The sequence below is a fragment of the Telmatherina bonti genome, assembly GCF_933228915.1.
Source record: "Telmatherina bonti genome assembly, chromosome: 18".
In the NCBI taxonomy this organism is placed as follows: Eukaryota; Metazoa; Chordata; class Actinopteri; order Atheriniformes; family Telmatherinidae; genus Telmatherina; species Telmatherina bonti.
In genome coordinates this window covers 26,228,888-26,252,067 of record NC_136616.1, presented here as the reverse complement: position 1 = coordinate 26,252,067, position 23,180 = coordinate 26,228,888, and the positions used below count along the sequence as shown (strand labels likewise).

Sequence of the window (23,180 nt, the reverse complement as noted above, 5' to 3'; positions counted from 1 at the left end):
TAAGTCCCAGCACGGCACATCTTCATACAATTACTCTCCATTAAAAATGGATTAGATTTCACCTTCACAGTCAGACTGCAGAGGGAGCTGGGAAGAGGGAGTGGGAAGACAGATAAAAAAAAGGGTTTGAGAAATCATAAAAGAAGGATAGGGAGGGTTAGTTGGGAAAGGGCAGGGAAGAAGGAGAAATGGGAAAGTAGAGGGCTAAAAAAAGAAAGGAAAAAGCCAGGCCAAAGGCACGGACAGAGAGACAGCAGAAAAGTTCAACCTTTTGCTTTTGCATTTAGTCACAGAGAGTCTGAAAAATGTGTGAACTTTGCTGTTATAATGTCCAGTCACACAGAAACTGCAGTAAACTCGAGAACAAACTGGCCACTCGCTACATCTCAGCGGCCCAGTGGGTGTGAACAATAGATCTAAACCAAACAAACTAAATGTGTTGTTTATAGCAGGCGACAAGGTTATGAAAGTCAAAGAGAAGATTAATGCACAGCATGTTGGAAAGGTTAATGAGGAACTGCACCAGAAATAAGAAGTGGAGACATTTTGATATAAAAACAGCCTGAAATTTAAACTGGATTTAACCCCTAAGTGGCAGGAAACACCACTAATAATTACAAATGCAGCTTTCAGTGCTGTCAAAGCAACACATTTCTCGCACCTTGAGCATGAGGGGAGTTCTTGCATGTTCTCTTTGCAGCTTTTGCCAAAAGGAGCAGATGGTCGAGGTGTGCTCATAAGAGATGAAGGGGTCCGGGACTGGAAGGGCTAAAGTCAGCCTCCCATACACCTGGGGGTTAAGAAGGGTTAAATTTAATCCACTCCTGCTGTGTTTGTCTATGTGTGTGTGTGTGGATAATAAAATGGGATTATCCTTTTTAACTGCACAGTTAGTCTAGACTGGTTCCCAGTCACTGGTGAGCTGTATTGTCTTCCTCTCATACAAGATTATCTGCTGAAGACATAAAGTACACAGATTAGAAAAGTCACTTTAGGTACCTCAGTAGAGAATAATTATTCAGTTATCAATTTTTTGTCAGTGCAGGATGAACAAGAAAACAACTAATGTGTTTTCGGTACTTAACTAGATATCTGTAGATGACAATCTGACAACCATGCAGAGCACAAACAAACTGGTTAGTTTGCAACTGATAGTTGCAATCTGCAGCTTTGCTGCTAGAATGTCACTACAAATGGCGTCCTTGTGCACATGCAAGCATTGCACTCATTTAGCATGTCAGGATGGATTTAGCTTACTGGTAAATGTTCTGTCTCCTCAACTCTTTTCTTTTTTATTTGCTCATGAAGACAGAGGGCCGTACATGCACCGAACTGATCAGCCAGCCGGGTTCAAACATCGACCCCTACAATGTAATTACTTTAATGAGCATTCGTCCTAATGAGCATAGCAACATGCTAGCCTGAAAATGCTAACACTCTGGTATGTTCACATTGTTGCAGTAAGTATGTAAGGAAGCTGATATTAGTATTAAGATTAGTCTTACACAGCAGCTAGGATGACTGGAAACTGTATGAAGCCATTCATCTTCTGTCAGTGGAAGTTAGAGGATGTCGTCTGCCTGGGGAGCAGCTATGCGGTAGCTGCTCTTTGGTCCAACAGCCACTTGGCATTGATTGTGTATGACACTTCTACTTCTCCATATAGACTCAGTCTCAGCTTTGAGGGGGCTGGTTTGTGCATTGATGCTCCCTTGCAGCCTGGAGTTCTGTCCAGTTTGGTCTTTGGAGACCAGACCATTTATTCACATGTTCTCTCTGTCTCTGGTGTGTCTCTTTAAATAAATTGCTGGAGTTGTGGCTCTCCCTCTGGCTCAAGAACTTCACTTGTGATCATCTTGAACGATAAATGGACTGCATCTATATGGCTTCTGTAGTGCTATTTGACAGCTCAACGTGTATTATATGACACACAGACATCCATGCAGCTATTCTTACCTCTTACCTTAACATTTCATCTTGAGAAGCCAGAAATTGATCCTTCTGATCTAAAGTCACCTTTTTTTGTTTCTATTTCCTGTTTCTCCAACGTATCTTTCCAGGTTTCCTTCAGTTTCCTTCCAGCTTTTCTAATTTATAAAATATACTCTGCAGTGTTAATATCATACCCAAATATCTCCAGGATTTCTGCAGCAGCAGCTTAGTGAGTAAAGCTGTGTTAATTCTATTTAAGTATCTTCAGATTTGCCTCTTGATAAGTGTTTAGTTTGGCTGCATCAGATCACAAATGCATAAAAAGCAAAAATAGTATTTTTAACATAAAACTTTGCAGAGAGGATTGATTTTTATTGTTTACTAATCTCATCCAAATCACACAAATATATCTCACTTATATAAGAATCTGATATTTGGATATTTCATTTCTATCTTTAGCTGTTTTTTTTTTTAATATCATCAATCATCTGGTAACTTAGCAAAAAAAAAAAGAAAGAAAAACAGCCCAGTCTGGTCACTGTCAGATCCTATAACTCTGCTTTGCTTTGTGCTTCATTTATATGCTTTTGTGTGATGGTTTACAGGCTGAGCCGCTAACTTCCAAAACCTCCAGGCCACTAGAATCGACTTAAAACGCATTGTTTATGTTCAGTAATCCACGAGCACCAGCTACTTTCTTTACATCTATGTGAAAAATGGAGTTTTTGACTATTTGAATGTGTTGGCTGGTCGCAGGCGTTTTCATTGTAACAAACAGCTCTGAGGAATGAATGTGACAGATGTTTGGGCTGAGAAACAACACAGCACCCGGGAGGTTGTTGTAAGTTTGTGCATAAATGCTGGCCCCTCTGTATGTGTGTGTGTGTGTGTGTTTGTATAAATGTGTTTGTAGAGTCATAGTGTTGCTCTCGTTTCCTTATTACCTTCCAAGGAAGAACTTCCCCAAACAATGTTTCCTCGAGCTGCTTTTGTAATTTTCCCAATTTATCAAACAAATAAATTCTAAATCAGCTTTTAGGAATGGACTTAGCTGGACCTCAGAACCTTCTTTTCGTCCTTTATCGTCCTTCTCTAAACTTTCTCTTTCTCTGTCTCTTGTCCTACCTGTCAATCACGCAGATGCCCCGGTGGCAGAGTTACATGACCTGTTCTGTAAGAAGCTGCAGCAGTGCTGCGTGCTGTTTGATTTCCTGGACTGTGTGGCCGATCTGAAAGGGAAGGAGATCAAACGGGCTGCGCTCAATGAGCTGGTGGAGAGCGTGGCCACGAGCAGAGGAGTCCTCATAGAGCCTCTCTACCCAGAGGCCATAAAGATGGTAAGAGGGGAGAGGGAGTGGGGTAAAAATGGTGGACCAAGACAATGGATCCCAAAGACAAATCTGTGTGACATCTATCATTTCTTTTTGTTCCTTTGAACTTATTCTGACCTCTTTAGTCCCATAAAAATAATTAAAATCAAATATTTGAAGAAAAATGCCAAAAGCTGCTGTATTGGACAGTTAGTTGTACTTTCTTGATTTAAAGAGTCAAACATCCAAACATGTTCATGAAGAGACTAAAATACAAGAAAATACATACACTTATTATCTAAAAATCAACAAATAATCTTTTAATGAATGGATAGAGCCCTGTGATGGACCGGCGACCCGTCTAGGGTGTACCCTGCCTCTCGCCCAATGACTGCTGGGATAGGCTCCAGTTCCCCTGCGACCCTGAATTGGACTAATAAACTGGATGGATGAATGAATAAAGACAATGACCATGACTGATGAGCAAACAGCTCAGTAACTGGATGAAGAATAAATATAGAAAGCCTGAAATACATCCCCACCTGTGAATTAAATGATACACCTGGAAGCTCAACTCATGGCAAGATAATAGATGAGGCAACTGAGGGGGGAAAAAAAACAGTGAAGGAGGATATCCAGCAGACGAGTGTTGGTGGAGTCACCAGAGAATATAAATAAAGGAAGCAAAAGGAAGATATGGATGGATTGATAAAGGCAGGGGGGGGGGATGGAGAAGGTAAAGGCCGCAAAGAAGCTAAAGGCTTCACATGTAGTGATAATGAGAAGGACGGAAAGCAGAGATAAAGTGGAAGTGGAGCAGAGCGTGGACATCAAAGATCCCAGAGGACACAGAGAGGAGCAGTGAAAGGAAGGATATTAAGAGAGAAAGGAGGCCTGCAGCGGATATATAGCTTACGTTATAGAGTTACTATAATCACAGGTGTGAAAATGCTGATAGGACAGAAGATGGGGTGCAAGGAAAGTAGACAAATGCTTTAAAGTGTGGCTATAAGCCTAAAAAATATCTTCAAAAGAAAGAGCTGATATGTGGAAAAGTTGGAGCTGTGGCTGTAGGGCCACTGATTTGATCTGAAACATGAATTACTACAAGCTGTCAAACCTGAAAAAATAGTCCGCAATGTAGAAATGACGTTTGTAGCACATGACAGGACTGAAAGTCGGAGTTTATATCAGCAACTTTTGGATCCTTTACAGCGAGTTATGTCAGCATATTTACGTGTAAACATTTAAAAGGTTAAAGGGAAATCTTATATGAAGAAATAAAGGCTGAAGGGCGAGAAACAGACATGACAGTGTGCGAGGTGAGAAGCGAAGAGAACAAAACGGAAGATTCGGTGTGTATTAACTGTACCAGATTTTAATGTCCAGAAAGCCATTATTTAAAAACCGCAGAAAAAAAAAAACTTGGAAAAAATGATTTTGACCCTTTTTGTATTCAAGCGAGATTTTACTCAGCGCCTTAGAATGAGCAATTAAAGTGGCCAGTGAAGATGCATTTACTGAATAAATCATGACTTAGTGAGCAGTCGTTGCATGACTTATCGGTTGTTCTTAGAGCACAAGAACTGTGAACAGAATAAGATATGGCCATCAGCAGCCGAAGTTGCTTGGAAACTGGAAACAGTGACTGAATAGAGAGATTTTTTCCCCAACAATGCAACAGCCTCCTCTTTTGATGGACATTTTCAGCACTGCATACACCCACCAAACACAGCTACTGTATCTGATTTATTTGCTTGACTAATATAAGAACTGTTATTTGACAGATGAGTGATATTGTTTTAGTCATCCTACATTTATCCTGAGGGCTAAGCGGCGTAATGACACATATCTCCTCAAATTAAAGGTTCAACAGATGATTAGCGAAATGATTGTGACGCCCGTCGTGTTTAAATGTCAGTCGGAAGAAACGTAAAAATGGCTCAAATAATGATTCAGCGTGAACCTTAAGATGTTCATGACTATGGTTATAAACTGTTCGTACAATTAAGTCTTTTCAATGCATCAGTCTGGTTTCAGTCTTTTCTTCTTCTTTTTATTTCTGCCTCTTTTACACCCCTACAGTTATTCTTCTATCAGTTAAGAAAAAACTCTAAAATACTCACATTTTTCTGTCTGTCGGACATTTAATGGAATTAGTACATATTCATTGAGATGCGACTCCTACATCATATTCAAATTCATAACTTAAAAAGGTATAATAGTCTCAGAGTCATATTTATTATTGCTTTGCATATGAAAGAAGCCTGTTTTTGAGGTAATAAAATCCAGTCAGTATTTATTATCAAGGTGAAATACTGAGCTCTTTTTGGCCCTGTTGCATGGGTACATATTGGAGTTTCCTTTTTCAAACAAGTCATCTACTGTGGTTTACTAAAATGAGCAAAACATGGTTCACTGCTGATCTCCTCAACTTTTTACTGCTAAATCAACCCATTCATTTTACATCTGATATGACTGTTTTGTTGTTGCAAAGAGGAGGCTTAGCAGGTGATGGTGTGTGTTAACTTAAAGATTCTTGAATTCATGTAAATTTACATGGAAAAAAAACATTATAAGAACATACTTATTGTGGCATATTACCCATCCATCAGCATGGCTTGTGGTTTAAACCACATGCTCATTTGCACCGTTTAGTAAATCTGCCCCTTAATATCACATTTCCATGAGGGATATTTTATGGTAACATCTACTAGTTAGACTTTCTACCTAGAGGCGATGGCCTTTTAGAATTTTGATGTTTTTAAGGCTGTTTTAAAAAACAAAACGAAACAGGATTTCACCATCTTCCAAGCCTGAAAACATACTTCCAGTCTTACCCTGTGTATATTTTTAACCACAGGTTTAATATTTGACTCACAATGAACTGATCTGATTTTATAAAAAAAAAAAAAAGAAAAAAAAAAAGATTGATTCAATCCTTAGATTTCTTTGGAAATTAAATTAATTCTCATTTTAATTAAGCCCTGTAAGGGAGCTGCAAGCCTTGCAGGGTGTGCACCATCTCTCGCCTGACAGCTACAGGGAAAAGGATGCAGACCCCACTGTGGCCCTGAATTAGACTGAGTGGGTATGGGAAATGGATGGATGGATATTTTAATTAATAATTAAGCATCTTAATGTTTAAACATCCATTTTCATGATTCTTGCAGTGAAAATTGGACGAAGGATTAATTCACCTGATGAAACACTGTCCAGAATATACAATCAACAAGACTGCAGTTAGCTGTTTATTCCTCACTTATCTCTTTTTTTCCACACTCATCTTCACTTATTTCCTTCCCCCCACAACCCCCCCTCTCCACTTCCCTCACACCTCCGTGTTCATGGTTTTTCAGATCTCGGTAAATATCTTCCGCACGCTTCCTCCCAGCGAGAATCCAGAGTTTGACCCAGAAGAAGATGAGCCGACACTTGAAGCTTCCTGGCCACATCTGCAGGTAACACGCAGATACCTCATGTGTAAATTCATACAGTGTTTTGTTTGTAAGCTCAATCATGAGAGCTGTCAAAGTTCAAGTCAATTTATCTACCAGGAAAGCTGCAGTGTTTTCACTGCAGAAACTCAAATCTAAGATTAAAAATCTTAAATTGAGTACACACATGCATATTTTTTTAAAGGTAAGATAATTCTTAGTTTTTATGCCAGAGAATTTCTCTTGTTTTAAGAGTATTTTTTACTTGTTTTTGGAAGTCTTGACAAGCCAAATTTTTCTTGTTCTGTTGGCAGATCATTTATCTAATTTTACGCAAAATTTACCTAATTTTTGTAAAATTTTTTCTTGTTTTTTAAGGCTGAGTTTTTGCAGTGTTTATGTGAAACATGATGCAGTTCATGGACAATCTTTGCATTTTTTTTTTTTTAAACTTTTGTAGAGTTTAGTGCTTCCTGTATACCAGGGGTGCCCAAAGTCAGTCCTCGAGGGCCACTGTCTTGCAGGTTTTCCATGTATCCCTGTTCCAACACCTCTGGCTTCTATTAAATGGATCCAACAGCGAATGAAGTTCTGCACAATAAGTAATTAGTTTGAGTCAGGTTTGTTGGAGCAGGGATACATGGAAAACCTGCAGGATTGTGGCCCCCCAGGACCGGAGCTGGGATGCCCCTGCTTTGTGCTAGTTAAACTGCTTTGACACAAGAAATCTTCTGCTAGTCTGATTAAAGTTTGGGGACTTTTATGGCTTGGTGTCTCATCACTTCTTTCTGTTCAGGAATAGATTTGTCAGAATGTGTGTGTGGAGTGTGAAGTCCAGATTGTGTTGTGGTAAAAAAAAATCCTGCCATGCAGTGAGAAAGTAAAGCGCTCTCATGCCATTTTGAAGACTCATCACTCTGCAGTGATGACAGCAAGTGTGTTGTGTTGCTAAGAGTTTGAATGGTGCGTTGATGTCACTGTATGGTCAGTATGACGCTGCAGACTTATGTATTAAAGATGGAGGCAGGAAGAAAAAGCTAACCTGGTCTAAAGGGTTAAAGGTTGCAGAAGATGGAATTTAAAGGGGCGTTTTTATACGATTCCTTTATATGTGTTGAAAAAACCCCAAAAATGAACAAACCTGGAAATGCTCTGAAAAATATTCTTATAAAGCAAATCTGAATTCTTGCTGTGCTTTAGTTTATAAAAGAAAGAGAAATTATTTGACATATGAATGCACACAGCTGTTGGCGAAGCTTATCTAAAAGTGTATAACTGTGCCAGCAGCTGTTTGAACGTCTCCGTTTCCACTCTTCTCTCTCTAAGCCAGGCTTTCCATCATGCTTATTTATCTGCAAACTGTTTCCCTCCTTTGAGCTTTTAGTCTCGTTGTACATCCCTCGCCTGCAGTTCTAGTGGGAGAATCAGCATCACCCATCAAATTTCTCAATAATCCCTTTACAATAACAAAAGAGAAATTTGCTGTTATTTTCTGCAACTTTTATTCAAAACGAATAATAAAAAAAAACAATTAAATTTTTTTAAAGATGTATCTTTAATATTTCTTTGACAGATATCAAATCTGTTGTGGTCAGATTCAATTCTGACCTGTTTAAAGCTGGGGTAGGTAATGATGGGGAGCTAGCAAGATGTGAAAGTAGCGCCCTGTCTTGGCTCCTCCCCCTGTAGTTTTGCTTCTTGCGTGATCCAAGGCTTTTTTCTGACCTCCGCCAAGGAGGTTATGTTTTTACCTGCGTTTATTTGTTTGTGTTTAAGATAAATCAAAAAGTTCTGGACGGGTTTTAATTAAATTATCAGGAGTTGTTGGAAACTTGAAAAGGAAGAACTGGTTTGGATCCAGGAATTTTTTAAAGGTCATCGTGGAGGTTTGCGCTTTCCGAGTGCTTTTCTAGTTCGCAGCTTTTTCCACCAACGATTTTCTCTTTCTCTGCTGTTTAGCGGGGGGAGGCAGATAAACCGAACTGGGTTGGGAAAATCCTTCCTGCATTCTCTCAGCCATGAAGAAGCTTAGGAAATACAAGAAATGAACAACTTCAATTCAGCCCGAACGTTTTGACTGGTCAGAGTTTTTACAGATTTACAGTAAACTGAGGGGTCTAACTATATTTCTTATTGTTCATGATTACAAAATGTATAGACTACTATCAGGACGAGGAACCAGTTCACCCAGAGTAAAAAAAATGTCTGAGCAAGATTACCCACCCCAGCTTTAAGTATAAGAGCAACTTTTAGCTTATAAACACATCTAAATAAATGTTTGTTTGTTTTTTATTTTAGCTTTTATTCAGCTTTGGTCCCATTAAAGTGTTCTCATATGTCACTGCAAACATATACAGAGCTTAAGAATACATTGTTAGATTCCCATTATGTGCTTCATTGCACAAGTAAGCATTGGGAATATCGGGATGACTCCATCATGGTAACAATGGAAAACCCGTAAAAAATTGCTATTCTTGTGTTTTTCCTCCTTTTTCTCACTCTTCCATTCATGTTCTTGAGGAGCAGTCTTTAATCTTACACTAAGGTAATTCTCTGGGTTTTCACCTGACTTTCTATATTTTACCAAAATGTCAAACATTCCTTTGTTTGTGCTTCTCTCAGCTGGTGTACGAGTTCTTTCTGCGTTTCCTGGAGAGCCCAGACTTTCAGCCTTCCATGGCCAAACGCTACATCGACCAAAAGTTTGTCCTGCAGGTAATTTCCCTTTCCTCTTAATCCTTTCCAGAACCATGAGATCTGATACATAACACAACTTAGTGTGTCCTTTAAATACAGTAAAACTTGTATTTTCTATGTTTAGCAGTTAATTTATAAAGTAATTGTGATTTCAAAGAATACTCCTAGGAAATATCGGCTGAAAACACATCATTTTAGTTTAAGGAGGAGCTGGGTAACGGGAGGAAAGAGGTTGGGGATTGAGTCATCATGAAATACTCCTAAATGCACAGCTACATGTCTGCGTTTGTAATGATGGGATATGTGTTTAAAGCTCCTGGAGCTGTTTGACAGCGAAGACCCCCGAGAGAGGGAATACCTGAAGACCATCCTGCACCGTGTCTATGGAAAACTACTGGGCCTTCGAGCTTACATCCGCAAACAGATCAACAACATCTTCCTCAGGTATGGGCTGCAGTCAAACAAGCCAATGCACAGAGCTTAAAGGAACTATTTATAGCATTCAGGCATCAATAAATCGAAGATGATCTAGGAAACGAAGGCCATCAGCAGGAGGAAAAACACCCTCAGTGATGCTGTAACTTTCAGGATTGAGCTTCACATAAAATCTGGGTGTTTCATTCCTTGGCAAGATGAGAATGTAACTTTTTGGAGTATTTTTGTGCTGCTAAGAAATCTCATTTTAATTAGACCAATGGACTTAAGACTTACAGCTGCTTGTCTTCAGCACGTCATTTAACTACAGTTGTGCTCATATCCATATCCTTTCATTAAAGAAGGAAAAATAACAGCTGACTGTAAAATAAGCTGAAGTTGACTGAAGTAATAAAAATTTTATGAAAATCATTACATTGTTTTCCAATTCTGGTTCAATAGAAATATTTGTTTTAAAAAGCAAACAAGTTAATTACATATTACATCACTGTTGCGACCCAAACTCTGCTAGGGCAACTGAGCCGAACAAAAGAAGGACTTGTGGCAAGGTGTTCACATGGACCAATATAGATTTATTGTCCAATGGGGAAGACGAGGCAAAAACAGACCAGAAATGGCCTCAAAATAACCAAACCAAAAGGAAAACTGGCATATAAGGCATTTTCCCCTAACAAAACAGCACTGGTTTAACCTTAACAAAAACATACAGATGTAACACTACCGGTTTCACGTCCACAAACAACAAGATTTAGGAACTACGAAAAAGAACTAAACAAGAGAAAACAAATGCAGCTCTATCAAAGTCCTCTGGAAATACAACAGTTCAAAGTCCCAACGGCAACGCAAGCTGAGGGCAGACCACTACTCAGCCAGTGGTTGCCATTGAGTGTCTTTTAAGTCCCGGCCATTAGTGGAAGCAGCTGAGATTGGAGCTCCAATTATCCAATGAGCAGGGAGGAGATGAGCATGTGACGGGTAGGACCAATCCCAGCCAGGAGGCAGCAATCAGAGTTTTGTTTGAGCAGTGATCCCAGGTGAAGGTTATCAGAATTAGTAGGCAGCTGAAGACCAAGAAAACAGGCAGCCATAACAATCACTCATAAAGTAATATTTAGTTGAACAATCCTTTAATGTTTCCGCTACAGTCAGGTGTTTTTCTGTTCCTCTCAGTCAGACTTCTGCACCTGTTGACAGGTATTTTGTCCCACTGTTCAACAGAAAAGTGCTCTAATTTGTCCAGGACCAATTTGTTTTTTTGTTTTTTTTTTCTTTCTTCAACTCAATTAAATGAAAAAAACAGTGTCTTAAATTACTAAAATATATTTTTGCAAATTTTTAGTTATTGTTCCTTTTTTAAGTGTCTAGTTATTTTCTTTTATATCATTTCATTTTATTTTTTATTTAATTCAAAACAACATAAAAATAAATACAAAATAAGACTGCCAGTTAAATATGGCTTGAATGAAAAGAAAGAAAAAAAGCAGAAAGAAGAGCAATCTTATATCTGCCTCTTAATTTCATAATCATCCTCTGTCCGTTCTTATTATACATTTTACAATATTCACATACAACATCAAGTTGTTCCAAAATTAGCATTAATTACCCATTACATTCCTTTCTTTTTTAATAGTTTTGAAAGCATTTACAGATATTCAAAATGTAACACCATCGTAATTATTCAAGGTTCACATTATGCCTCTAACTCTTCATAAGTCTTTAATATTGTTCTTTTTATGCTTTTCTTAACTGAGTGACTTATTTGACTGACTGTTGTAAATTCAGCCTTTTCTTTAATGAAAGGGGATGAATACATATGAGCACAACTGTAACTCTTTATATTGCCAGTACAATTTGATTGCAAAAAAGGATTCAAGAACTTTTGGTTCCTGCAGAAATTGTTGTTGTTTTCCTTAGACTTCCTGTCTTGTGAAACCACAGAGATCCTTGCAATTATTATCTGAATTTAGATTTCTAGTGAGCTGAATTGACATAAAACGGTTATGTAATTAAAAAAAAAAAACAAAACTGCTGACCAGTGACTGAAAAGAGCATTTTGTTTCTCAGCAGCGATGAATGCCAGCAAAGCTGTAATGTGGTCAGTCCAGGAAATAAAAGCTTTTTTTTACGTTTTCCTTTGCAGGTGAAAAGCCGTAGCGGTTAAACCTATCTGCCTGTCTAACAAAGCAGAAGCTGATGTCATTTTCATTGTGTGTTTGCTCCTTCTGACATTTTAGGTTCATTTATGAAACTGAGCACTTTAACGGAGTGGCAGAGCTGCTGGAAATCCTTGGCAGGTTAGTATGCACATGCACACCTGGTTTTGACCTTAATTTCCTGTTTTGGTGCATAAAGGCTTGACGCATGCTTTCAACATAAAACTGGTGAAACGGAGAGACAAATGTAGGAACACACCGTCTATTCACAGCCAGATGTTCCCATTTGTGAGACAGCTGGTAACTTGGTGAATAAAACAATTAAAATATCTGTTACCAAACACACAAATGCACAACTGGAACTGTTCAGTACATAACACATTTCAGTTAATCTGCCTTATAACGTCAAGACAGCTGGCTTGAGAAAATGAATGTAGGGAAAGCAGGGATATGATGGAGATGGGAGAGACAGAAACAAGGGGGAGGGGTTAAAAACCAGAACAAAATATGAGTCATATGTTTGCGTAATTCCTTGCTTTGTCTCAGAGGAAAAATAGGAGCAAGACAGAGATTAAGTGCGAACAAGAAGGGAAGTGATAAATAAACAAATTTCCTTGTGTATCCTCACACGCAAATCGATTAGAAGGAAAGATGAGGAGAGATTGCAGTGGTTAAATGAAAAAAAATGAAGCCACAGTGAAGAATAAAAACATTCATGTTTAGTGTTTTTTCACCACATTTCTGTCTGCAGACAAAATTAAAACGACATTTTAATATCTTTACTGAGATATAAAAAGATCTAATCTCTCTCTTATGTGTGGGGCTTGTGGTACGCTCAGCTTGTCCTAAAAAAAATGTTTTTTGTTCAGTTTATTTAATCATTTTTAGCTTTTTTTTTCTAACCATCTTAATTAGTTAGGAGTGAAGTTAAATCTCTGCATCGAGGTGAAGAACTAGCGTTGGCAGTGCTCCTCAGCTGCTTGTAGTTAAAAAGAACTGCAAACCAAAGCAAATAAACAATTACACACAACTATCAGCTGATTTGTGAACTCATGCTTGCAGTCTATAGTCCATTCTGACCTTTTAGGTGCTTATAGTTTTAGTCATATTTGTCTTTATCTTTCTTTTATCAATCAGTATAAATAAAGAAGTTACTTTTCTTTAGCTGCCATTAAAGTGCAGCATTCTGCACATTACTTCAAATGCACAAGGAAGTTGATTTTCCACTGTCTTTGTTTATGCATAAATAACTTAAAGCTACGTGAAAGGAGGGCTGGGTTTTGATAAACTTCAATATCTTCACTTCTTAAGCTTTGATTATTACTCTAGGGTCCCGTAAAGTTGGAAAGATTTTTGTCTTTTTCTGTCTTTTATTTGCTTGTGTTTTTATTTAAAAAAACAGCAATGAGTACTTGAAGTGGCTCACAACAGAAGCTCCAGTAGTCCCCTTTTCTAACAGACCTGTTCCCAGCTTCTATCACAACTAGACAGATGAAAGTGCGACATCAAAACGAAATGCTGGTGTTGGCAATTATCTAGCTTCTGTTGGCTCGAATGACTCAGAACTGTGCACCGGTGTAGTAAGTTCAAAGCAAACTGGAAGTGACTGAAGAAATTAAAGACAGGCAAGAAATAATAAAACAATCAGTGCACTGGTTTGGTGTTGCACCTTAAGACTATAAAGAGCACTTAATACTCAAAAACAGGATGAAAGCCAATTCATAATAGTCTATATAAGGAAACCAACAGATTGAGTTGGAGGATCCAACTCAATCTCCCATCCTGAGCAAACACACTGGCGACAGTGGGAAGGAAAAAACTCCCTTTTAACAGGAAGGAAACCTCCGGCAGAACCGGCTCAAGGACAGGCAGCCTTCTGCCTCTGCTGTGTGGGGGGGGATGTTTTTATAATGTTTAATGTTTTAATGGCTGTGTTCTTCAGCACATTAGTGCAAAATCTCTCATACATGTTTAAATGTGTTGGGATCTGGTGACTGCAAAGACTCTAGTGTGTAATTCACATCATTTTCACTCAAACTGTTCAACTCTTGGTGCACAGGAGCTGATTTGCTGTTGAAAAATGACATGAAGCACTTTTCACTGAGTATCTGTAGTTTCAGTGCTGCAGACACACTCTGCTTAGTGTCATGCCTGTTTTCACCAGACTTTACTCAACTTAACTAGACCATTTGTTTTAGATTGTTTTCCATTACGACTGAGTACCACCTCAGTGTGGATGGGGTCATCATGAGAAAGCGCCGTCATTGCAATGCAACTCTAATATGACACAAAAATTGAGGCAATGACGTACCTGCTGCTCAGTCTATGCAGCAGACTCAAGGTAAAATGTAAAAGAGCTGCGGAAAGTTGTGGGCGAGAAGACGAAATTCTGGAAAAGTACAGCAGAGTTTGACAGGTTATGACTCATTCAGTGACGCCACATTAGTTACGACAGGTCAGTTTACTTGAAACTTTGGCTGAATAAGTGTTAAAAAAAAGTCCCTGGTACCAGATTCGACCACCTAAAAGAAAAGCCTAAAAACGAGTCAAGCCAAGCTGAGTTAAACTGAGTAGATATGAGTGGAAATAGGTCAATAGTGTGATCGATTTCTCACAGAACTGTGGCTATACTTCTGTCCTTTCCAACTCTTACCATCTTTCCTTAACATCATGACATTTTCCAACCGGGTCATAGCTAAAAACATCAGGAAAATATAAAAGCAAGTCATTTTTTTACTAGTTGAGCAGCAATTCAAAGCTACTTTTGAGCCATATATATATATATATTAGTGGTCTTGCAAAGCCAGTGGAAATGAAAGGTAAAACTCAAGTTAAGACTTATAAAAATCTCAAAAGACCTTTATCTTTTAGGTTTATTAGTTGCTGGGAATAGCTGTATGAATGCTTGTTAAGTTTTAAGCTTTGCAGTTTTCCCCAACAACTGATGTGATTTTATGAAGAGCGAAAAAATGTTCTTCCAACCCGCAACCTCTATTTGAGCTGTCAGCGATCAGAAGGTTAACTCAAAAATTCATGGTGACTTCTTAGGTTACTATGGAGAAGAGGAAGATGAGGGAGAGGATGAGTCCAAGGTGAGAGGAGAAGGATAAGTAGATGGATACATGGAGAGGGTGATGAGTGAGTGAGGAGTGAGTCAGAGGTGGAGGAAGGATGAAGAGCAGCAGAGGAGAGAGAGGTTTGTATTCATGTTGCTGGTAACAGAGGTATTTATAGCTCCTCCCACACAGGGAGAGGGGGAGGGATGGAGGGGTGAGAGAGGATGCAGAACAACAGAGAAGGAGAGGAAGAAGACAGAGAGGTATTCAGAAAAAGGTTGAGAAAAGCAGAAAACAGATTAGAGGAGCAGTAGGGGGAAATATTACCGAAGGAATGTTCTCCAAAGCTAGAAACTAGGGCAGGCAGACAGACAGACAGGTGGACTCAGACAAACTGACAAACAACTCCGATAAGTAAAAGCAACACCTTGGAGTTCAGGTCCCAGTCTTTTGCAGCTCATACTGTCCAGCCTGAAGCTGTGCCAGTCAGAAACACACATTCATCCAGTCACAACGCAGGAATACACAGCAACATGGATGCTTGCATTCATCAGGGAAAGTTTCTGAGAAAACAATGTTTTTTTCTCTGAATAGATAATAAAGTCGCAAGGTCTCAGTTTCTCATATCCATTAAAAAGAGATCTTATCATGAGCTGTGTGTACTTATGGTAAGATGGAGAATGTTAAGTTGACGTCATGTTACAGCTTATCCGGATCCTGTATTGAATCCCGGCTTTCTCTGAGGCCGTCTCTTTTGTATGCACAGACTCTGAATTCTAACTTTAGGACATTGTTTCTATGCTGAAACTGAAGCAGCAGCTCCTGAAGTCACAACTTGATCTGTTTCTATTCCTCAGCACATAATCCCAAACAATGTTTCATTTGCAGCTTTACAAAAATGGACCTTGTTAATGATTTGTTATCATCATGAAACCTACTGCAAATGACTCCAGAAAATACACACCAGATTACTATGATTACTTCAATTAATTACTTGGGAATAAAAGGGAAATAATTAAGGGAGATTGCTGGTCTTGTAAATATTTGCACACCCAATACTTGCATGTAATCATAACAATACTTGTTAACAACTACTAATATGCACAATAAAGCAAGACAGGTATACATAACCTGTTGAGAAATATCAGTAAGATGATAAGGCCAATTAAACACTATATTTTTAGGGAAAATTAAGTGAAATTTATTTAGCAACATGAGTGTTGTAAGTAGTAGATGTAATTGTCAGGCATGTAAGGGGCCGAGGATGCTTTTATATAAGCATGAGCTAACTAATATAGCAGTGAATGTGCAAAACTTGACACATGCTGAAGGTTTGATAATGAACATCCAGTTTCATGAGAGCAACTTTGCTGATTGACCAACATGTCTGAAACAAACATTCAGAGAAAAAACGGCCAGTCTAACAGGATGAGTGAAAAGTGAAGCACATTCATTACAAGAAACCTTTTAGTTTTCACCTCAGGCTGCCGCTGGCTGATAAGATGTGAAAAAGATGAGAGAGTGATGTCTAGCCAGGTAGATGAATTATTTCTGTGTATTAACCTTGTCTAAGATAACGCCATCAGCGGGGGAGATATCTGCGTTTGGGTACAGAAGATTAAGTGACATTTAACAGAAAGTTTAGCTGCTGATTTCTTAGAAAACTCTCCTGTAGAGACGCTGAAAAACAAAACCGTTTGCAAGCTGCTTTGTAATTTGGAAGACTTTTTTGTTAGAGACAAGATTCATTGATCAGCTTTGATATTTTAATTAATTTAATGATCTTTATGTAAATAGTAAGGTTTTTATTTTAATAGCAGAAAAGCAGAATGTTATTTGTAATGAGGACAGCAGACGGTGGAAGAAAAAGTTGTTTGTATCACAGAGAGATAACGATTTATTTCATCATCCCCTCTCTTTCAGCATCATAAACGGCTTTGCGCTGCCTCTGAAAGCCGAACACAAGCAGTTCCTGGTCCGGGTCCTCATCCCGCTGCACACAGCCAAGTCCCTCTCCATCTTCCACGCACAGGTCAGTGACAAACCTGCATAAACCAGTACCTTGGCTATATCTCACTGATTTACAAAACCCTGTTGGGATTGAGACTTCATGGGGGTGGAGTGGTTATCACTTTAGCTTCACAACAAAAAGGCCACTGGTTTGAGTCTCGGCTGGGGGGAGGTTCAAACCAGCCGAGCACTCCGGTACTCCGGCTTCCTCCCACCGTCCAAAGACATGCATGTTGGGTTAATTGTTGGCTCTAAATTGTTCCTAGGAGTGAATGTGAACATGAATGGTTGTTTGTCTCTCTGTGTTGGTCTTGTGATGAACTGGTGACCTGTCCAGGCCTTCTCGTCCAATGATAGCTGGGATAGGCTCCAGCTTCCCCACGACCCTTAATTGGACAGAAAAACGGATGGATGTTGGGATTGAAAACATGTTTTTGACTTTAGTGTACATTTTATATTGTCAAGTAGGTGATCAAAGAACTTGGAAGACAAGCACCAGTAATCTTTTCTTGTTCAGTTTCCAATATTTCAATGTTTTGACGATAGACCCCCCCCCCCAATATAAGTCGTAGCAAAAACCACTAAAAAAGCATGAATTTCCTATCAAACAGAAGCAAAAAAAACAACTTTGCAGCTCATCTGCATGCTTCTATACAACACCGTCCGTGTGTTTTATTCTTACATTATTCTAACCTTCAGCTTCACTCAAATGTCCAGCTAAAAGCCTGATGCTGCAGTCAGTAGCCTCTGCAAGTGCCTCTGTGACAATGCGAAGAGAAATCTAAGGAGGAAGAGTCAGGTCAGGTTTTTATTTTTCATAGCAGGAATGTCTGCAGTAATGTTAGTGGTAATTTGGGATGTCTGCAGTGTGTCAGACTTACCACAAGGAGGCAGAGTTGAGCCATGAATAACTGCAGAGAGAGAAACAACCACTCCTGAGTTGGACTGTGTGGATGCTTTGGTTTCTTTTGTGTGTGTACCTTTGTGTTTCAGTGTGTGTTTCGGTTAAAGTATTTGATGACACAGATGGCAGGCGGTTTATTGTGTGTCCGCATGCCTGTGCATTTTATTTGTGCAGCACATTATTTGCTTATGCAGAGGGAACAGTTTGTTCTTCACAAACTGTGTGTAATTGCACGTTTGTGTAGCATCACTCTGCCCTACATTTTCCCCCATGTCTCTCCCCATGGTTCACACACATGCATTATTCACACGCTCAAAACTCACAACTCGGCTTGACGGGGTCACAGGAGAGACGAAAGCAGGAGTGACCCAGTTCTGCATGTAAATATCAAAATATGGAGTCCCTGAGTTCTCTTGGCAGTGTAAATTATGTCTAAATAATCTAATCTATGCCACTAAATTTCATTCATTGCATTCAATTCATTATGTTCATTAATAATGGTCTTGATATTGCAGAGCTCCAACTTAGTTTTTGTATTTCTTAACATGTTATAACTTTACAGGAATGTGCGATTTTACCTTTCCAGCCATTTAAAGAAATGCTACGGGTAGTTTATAAAAGTGTGTAAAGTCATTCATTTACTGTAAAAAGCTGAATATTTAACCTCTCACATGCTGTTTCCAGTTACTTCAGCAACTTAGAAATAAAAGGTTTTATCAGAGTTTCCCAGAAAACCTTCGGGGTTTAGGCGGCTTTTTAAAACAAAAGCTTTGGTTTGTAATGGATTAAAGCAGCCGTGCAACTTTAGGGAAAACATTTTTGGCAGTTGCTAATTAGCTTGGGCTAACAGGCTCATTTTTTAAATTGCATTTCTAGCAGAAAAGCCTGAATGTCACAAACTGTCTTGCAGCCAAAATCAGGTTAATTGTTGACTTAAAGACTGAATTGGAGGAACTAACCCAAAAACAAGTATACAACTGAATCAAAGCCACAAGGCAAAGGGAATGTTTTAATTTCAAGGCTTATGTGCAGAATGTGATGAAATCAGATTTATATTTTTTAAAAAATGTCTTCATTAAACCATTTCTGTCCGAGCAACACAGAGACCAACGGATGCTTTTACATCAAGCAGGTTATGCTAACGTGATGCACTTCAGTCTGCTTTAGTTTAAATTATCGTTAATCAGCCAAAATTTATACAAACCTCTGCTACAAAAGTGCTGAATCGGGCCAAAATAACAGCACTTGTTCTACTAATTCTATTTTCATCCTTATTTTAAAAAGTTCTTTTATTCATTTTCTATTTGTAGACAAACTCTCTGAAATACTAACAGTGTGTGAACCAGGAAGGCCCCTTCCTCTCTGCAGTCTTCTCTTTCAGCTGCAGAACAATAAAACAGTACGGCTGCAGATTTTAGTTTTTCATGCTTCACGCTTCAAACAACCTTCCTTAAAATGTGAAAGAAGCTAAACAAAATTATCTTTCATTAATATTGTTATCTTTATAGTCTTCAATGGATGACAACTGGTACAATATACATAAAGAATCATCACGACTCAGCTACGTCATCAAGGTTGCAGAATCAGAACTGTACAAATGAAATTATGTTACATCCTGGCTCTTAGAGTAATTATGGTAACATATATTTATAAATATTCTCATATTTAATCACATTTTTGCTAAAAATTAGCCACCTCATATCGTTTATACATAACTTTCAGAATAATATTGATAAAGAGGTCCCATTTTCTGGGAATATTTTTCTTTTTTACCAAGTATTTTAAAAATAAACTGTTTATAGTTGACTTTTACTTATTGCTTCAGTTTGAGGAATTCTAAATTTTTTTCTTCCAGCATTTTGAACACAATCCTGAAGCATATAAACAGTATCGCTGGGCTTGGGACCATCTTTATCTCAAGCATTTTGTTTAAACTTAAAACTGTGATTGTGAATGTTTTACACTCTTACAGAATATGCATAAATGTGCCTCTTCTTTATTCACATCTCCTACATATTCAAGAGTCTTTAAATATTAATATCTTTAAGTAGAAATGAAAAATGTATTTATTCACTCAGGCTTTCATGTCAAAGCTCATGATTCTTTGGTCATTTTGTCATAGTTATTTGTAAAATATTTTTAAATAAGTTTTCATACATTTTCTAAAATTAATAAAGATGTTTTTGCAATTTTTATTTACTTTGTATTTTTAGTTAATATTTTTTCTTATTTAATTTTAATGTTTGTAATGCAAAATCTAGTATTAAATTAGTCTCTGCATAAAATATTTATTTGTTCCTTTCATTGTTATTTTAATTGCTGGCCCGAGTTTTAAAATGTTTTTTTTTTTTTGCAGACATTTGTAAAGAACATTGAATAACATTGATTTGTTTAGAAGCTGTGATTTTACCTTATGATGATGTGACAGGAGTGCTGCATGATGCCATTCATGCATCACAACACAGAACGTACAGGAGCTGCAAATGACTGAGCACATATTAGAACAGTAACTAGTAAGTTTAGGAGTTTCCACTTTCAGTGTAACCTTAGTGAACCTAGACAAGAGATCTTTCCAGAATGACTTCAACTTAAAAACCAAAGCATAATTTGACCTCTCACCTTGATGAAAAAAATCCAGGTAAAATCCTCACCTCATGGGCTTTAAAGGGACTACTGTGTACAAGCCTTAACCAAACAGTGGCCTGTGCCCACAAAACCCAACCTGACAACCGAACCTAACACATTTTTGCCAAGTGATTTCTCTAATGCTTCTCTAAAGCTTTTTAATAGTTTGACCTCTTACTATATGCTAATCCTTCTCTTTATCCTGCTTTTCTTTATGTTCGATCTTAACATCTCAGCTTTCAACTGCACCTCTTTTAGCCTCGGCTCACTCCATGGCTGTTACGCTGGAACAATGTTGTGCTTCGAGTGATGGACAGCGAAGTTGAGTGTAAAGCAAAAGAAAAACAAAGAAAAAAAATAAACTGCCCTGTAATTAGGCAAAGTGACGGATAGACAGAAAATCTGCAACTCTGACGGCGTGTAATGTAATTGAAAGCTCTACATGATTTGGAGCTGAGGGTCAAAAAGGAGGCAGAGAATGAATAATCTGAAATGCTGCTTTAAAGAAGATTCATTCTAATAATTATAAAGCGGAATATCTTCAATGAAATGACTTGATATAACCGAGACACGAGACAAAAGGCAAGAGACAAGAGGTTTAAACTCTATCTCACATTGCCCTTGAGGGACATCGTATCCGTGACATCACTTCTTCCGAAGTAAACACACGCACACAGAGTCTCCGTCGCCACGGTGCCCACTCACCACGGCAACCGGCCTGGGTGGAGGGGGCAACCGCAAAACATACTCATGCAGACACACACACACATACTCACATACTGTGAATAATAGGAAATGATTGGTGCTTATACGAGAGGAGACGTGCTAATGCAGCCGTACACACTCACATTTGGAAAACCTGTCTCTCCGAACTTTAGCAGCATTTAATCCCAAGGGATAAGCGCTAAGAGCCCCCCCCCCCCCCCCCCCCCCCCCCCCCTTGTCTCTTTGACAGCACAAGGGAGTGTATGTGAGAGTTGGTGTGTGTGTTTAACCGTGTGTTTTGTCTTGTTACAGCTGGCCTACTGTGTGGTGCAGTTTATGGAGAAAGATGCTACCGTGACTGAATATGTAAGACTCATTTTTCATTCCTCTACATGAAACATTAGTGATGATGATGAAAGGAGTTTTTCTTTATGAAAAGGCCTCCATATCTGTTCTGTGCTATATACAAGGTGTTCAAGACAATAATATGCAGAGTAAAATGTGCCTCGGTTGTATGGATGCCACCTCCGGCTCATTGTTTTGCTTGTTTTGGACTTTCAGCTTCAAACTGTTTCTGTTCAACTTGCAGGAAAATGTTCAGTATTTATGATAATCTTACATTCGTTCCAGCTACTTTGTACCCACAAATGATGGTCTGCGCTTACTTTTTAACCTTTAAATGATAATCCTGTTTAATTACTTTAAAGACTAACTTCCTACTTCATTCAGAAAAAAGTAAACTAAATGCAAAAGCAGGGGAAGAGTATGATATAATGCAGAGATGCAGGCACAGAAAGCTACCCTGCTAAGCTCATAATAATGACTCTTTATTTTAGTTAATGTGCACTCACATTTGCTCTGCAGATCATCAGAGGACTGCTGAAGTACTGGCCAAAAACCTGCACGCAGAAAGAGGTGAAGTAAAAAGCAGCTGATGTTTCTTTGCTGCTTTTTTTCCCCCTATTTTATTTTTCTTTCCTTTATCAGCGTTTTCAATTTTTGATTCCTTCTCTTGTTTTTAATGCCATATAAATGTGCCTTTTGGCGTGTGGGTGCATTTTAGGTGATGTTCCTGGGGGAGATTGAGGAAATTCTGGACGTGATCGAGCCGTCTCAGTTCATACGGATTCAGGAGCCGCTCTTTAAACAGATCGCGGCCTGTATCTCAAGCCCTCACTTCCAGGTGATACGAGAACACTGAAATGGGAAAAACAATGTTTTAAACATTGTAAAAATGTTTTGATACCAAAGACAAACTATTGAAGAGGGTTTTGTCACTTTTACAAATACAATTCAGCTCTTCTGTGTGTGTGTGTGTGTGTGTGTGTGTGTGTGTGTGTGTGCTTTAGGTAGCAGAGCGGGCTCTTTACTTCTGGAACAACGAGTACATCCTGAGTCTGATAGAGGAGAACTGTCAAGTCATACTGCCACTGGTTTTCGCCACCCTCTACAGAGTCTCCAAGGAGCACTGGAACCAGTCAGTGTCACACAGAATGTCTTTTGATTGTCTGTAGTAAAGTTAATTTAGAAATTCCAAGGTGGTTAGACCAAAGACATGTTAGTTCACTAGTTTTAACCCAGATGTTGTGTAAGTTGATTTTTTCATGGTTAGCCTTTTTCAGACTTAGCCTGTTAGAAAAGATATCAGCATTAGCATCAATGGTAAAAAAAAAGCCTAAAAATCATCTAGAGGAGCAACAGCTGGAGTAGCTGAGGTGATATCCAAGCAGTCCTCAGCTGGGCTGCAGACTGAGCGTCTGTGAGGAAGGTGTAGTTTGAGCTTTTCTGACATGAAACACATGCATGCAGTGGTTTGAAGTCGGCACAGTGCTACTTATATAAGACTAAGGATCAAATCTACTAAGATCCCAGTTTGCGAGTAGTAATTTGTGTGTGCAATCTAGGATTTTGCACTT

General features: G+C 38.6%; 1 protein-coding gene across 1 annotated transcript in view; it reads left to right on the top strand.

Annotated features, from left to right (window-relative positions):
* ppp2r5b (protein phosphatase 2, regulatory subunit B', beta) overlaps positions 1-23,180 on the top strand; it is a gene marked incomplete at both ends in the record, with an annotated part of 47,069 nt that overhangs the window by 19,603 nt on the left and 4,286 nt on the right. The window contains 10 exons of the mRNA XM_079257713.1: positions 3,073-3,269; positions 6,602-6,703; positions 9,302-9,394; positions 9,690-9,820; positions 12,046-12,105; positions 16,944-17,052; positions 21,577-21,630; positions 22,129-22,179; positions 22,328-22,447; positions 22,614-22,741. Coding sequence (XP_079113839.1) covers positions 3,073-3,269; positions 6,602-6,703; positions 9,302-9,394; positions 9,690-9,820; positions 12,046-12,105; positions 16,944-17,052; positions 21,577-21,630; positions 22,129-22,179; positions 22,328-22,447; positions 22,614-22,741 — 1,045 coding nt within the window. The remainder of the gene's footprint in view (positions 1-3,072; positions 3,270-6,601; positions 6,704-9,301; positions 9,395-9,689; positions 9,821-12,045; positions 12,106-16,943; positions 17,053-21,576; positions 21,631-22,128; positions 22,180-22,327; positions 22,448-22,613; positions 22,742-23,180) is intronic.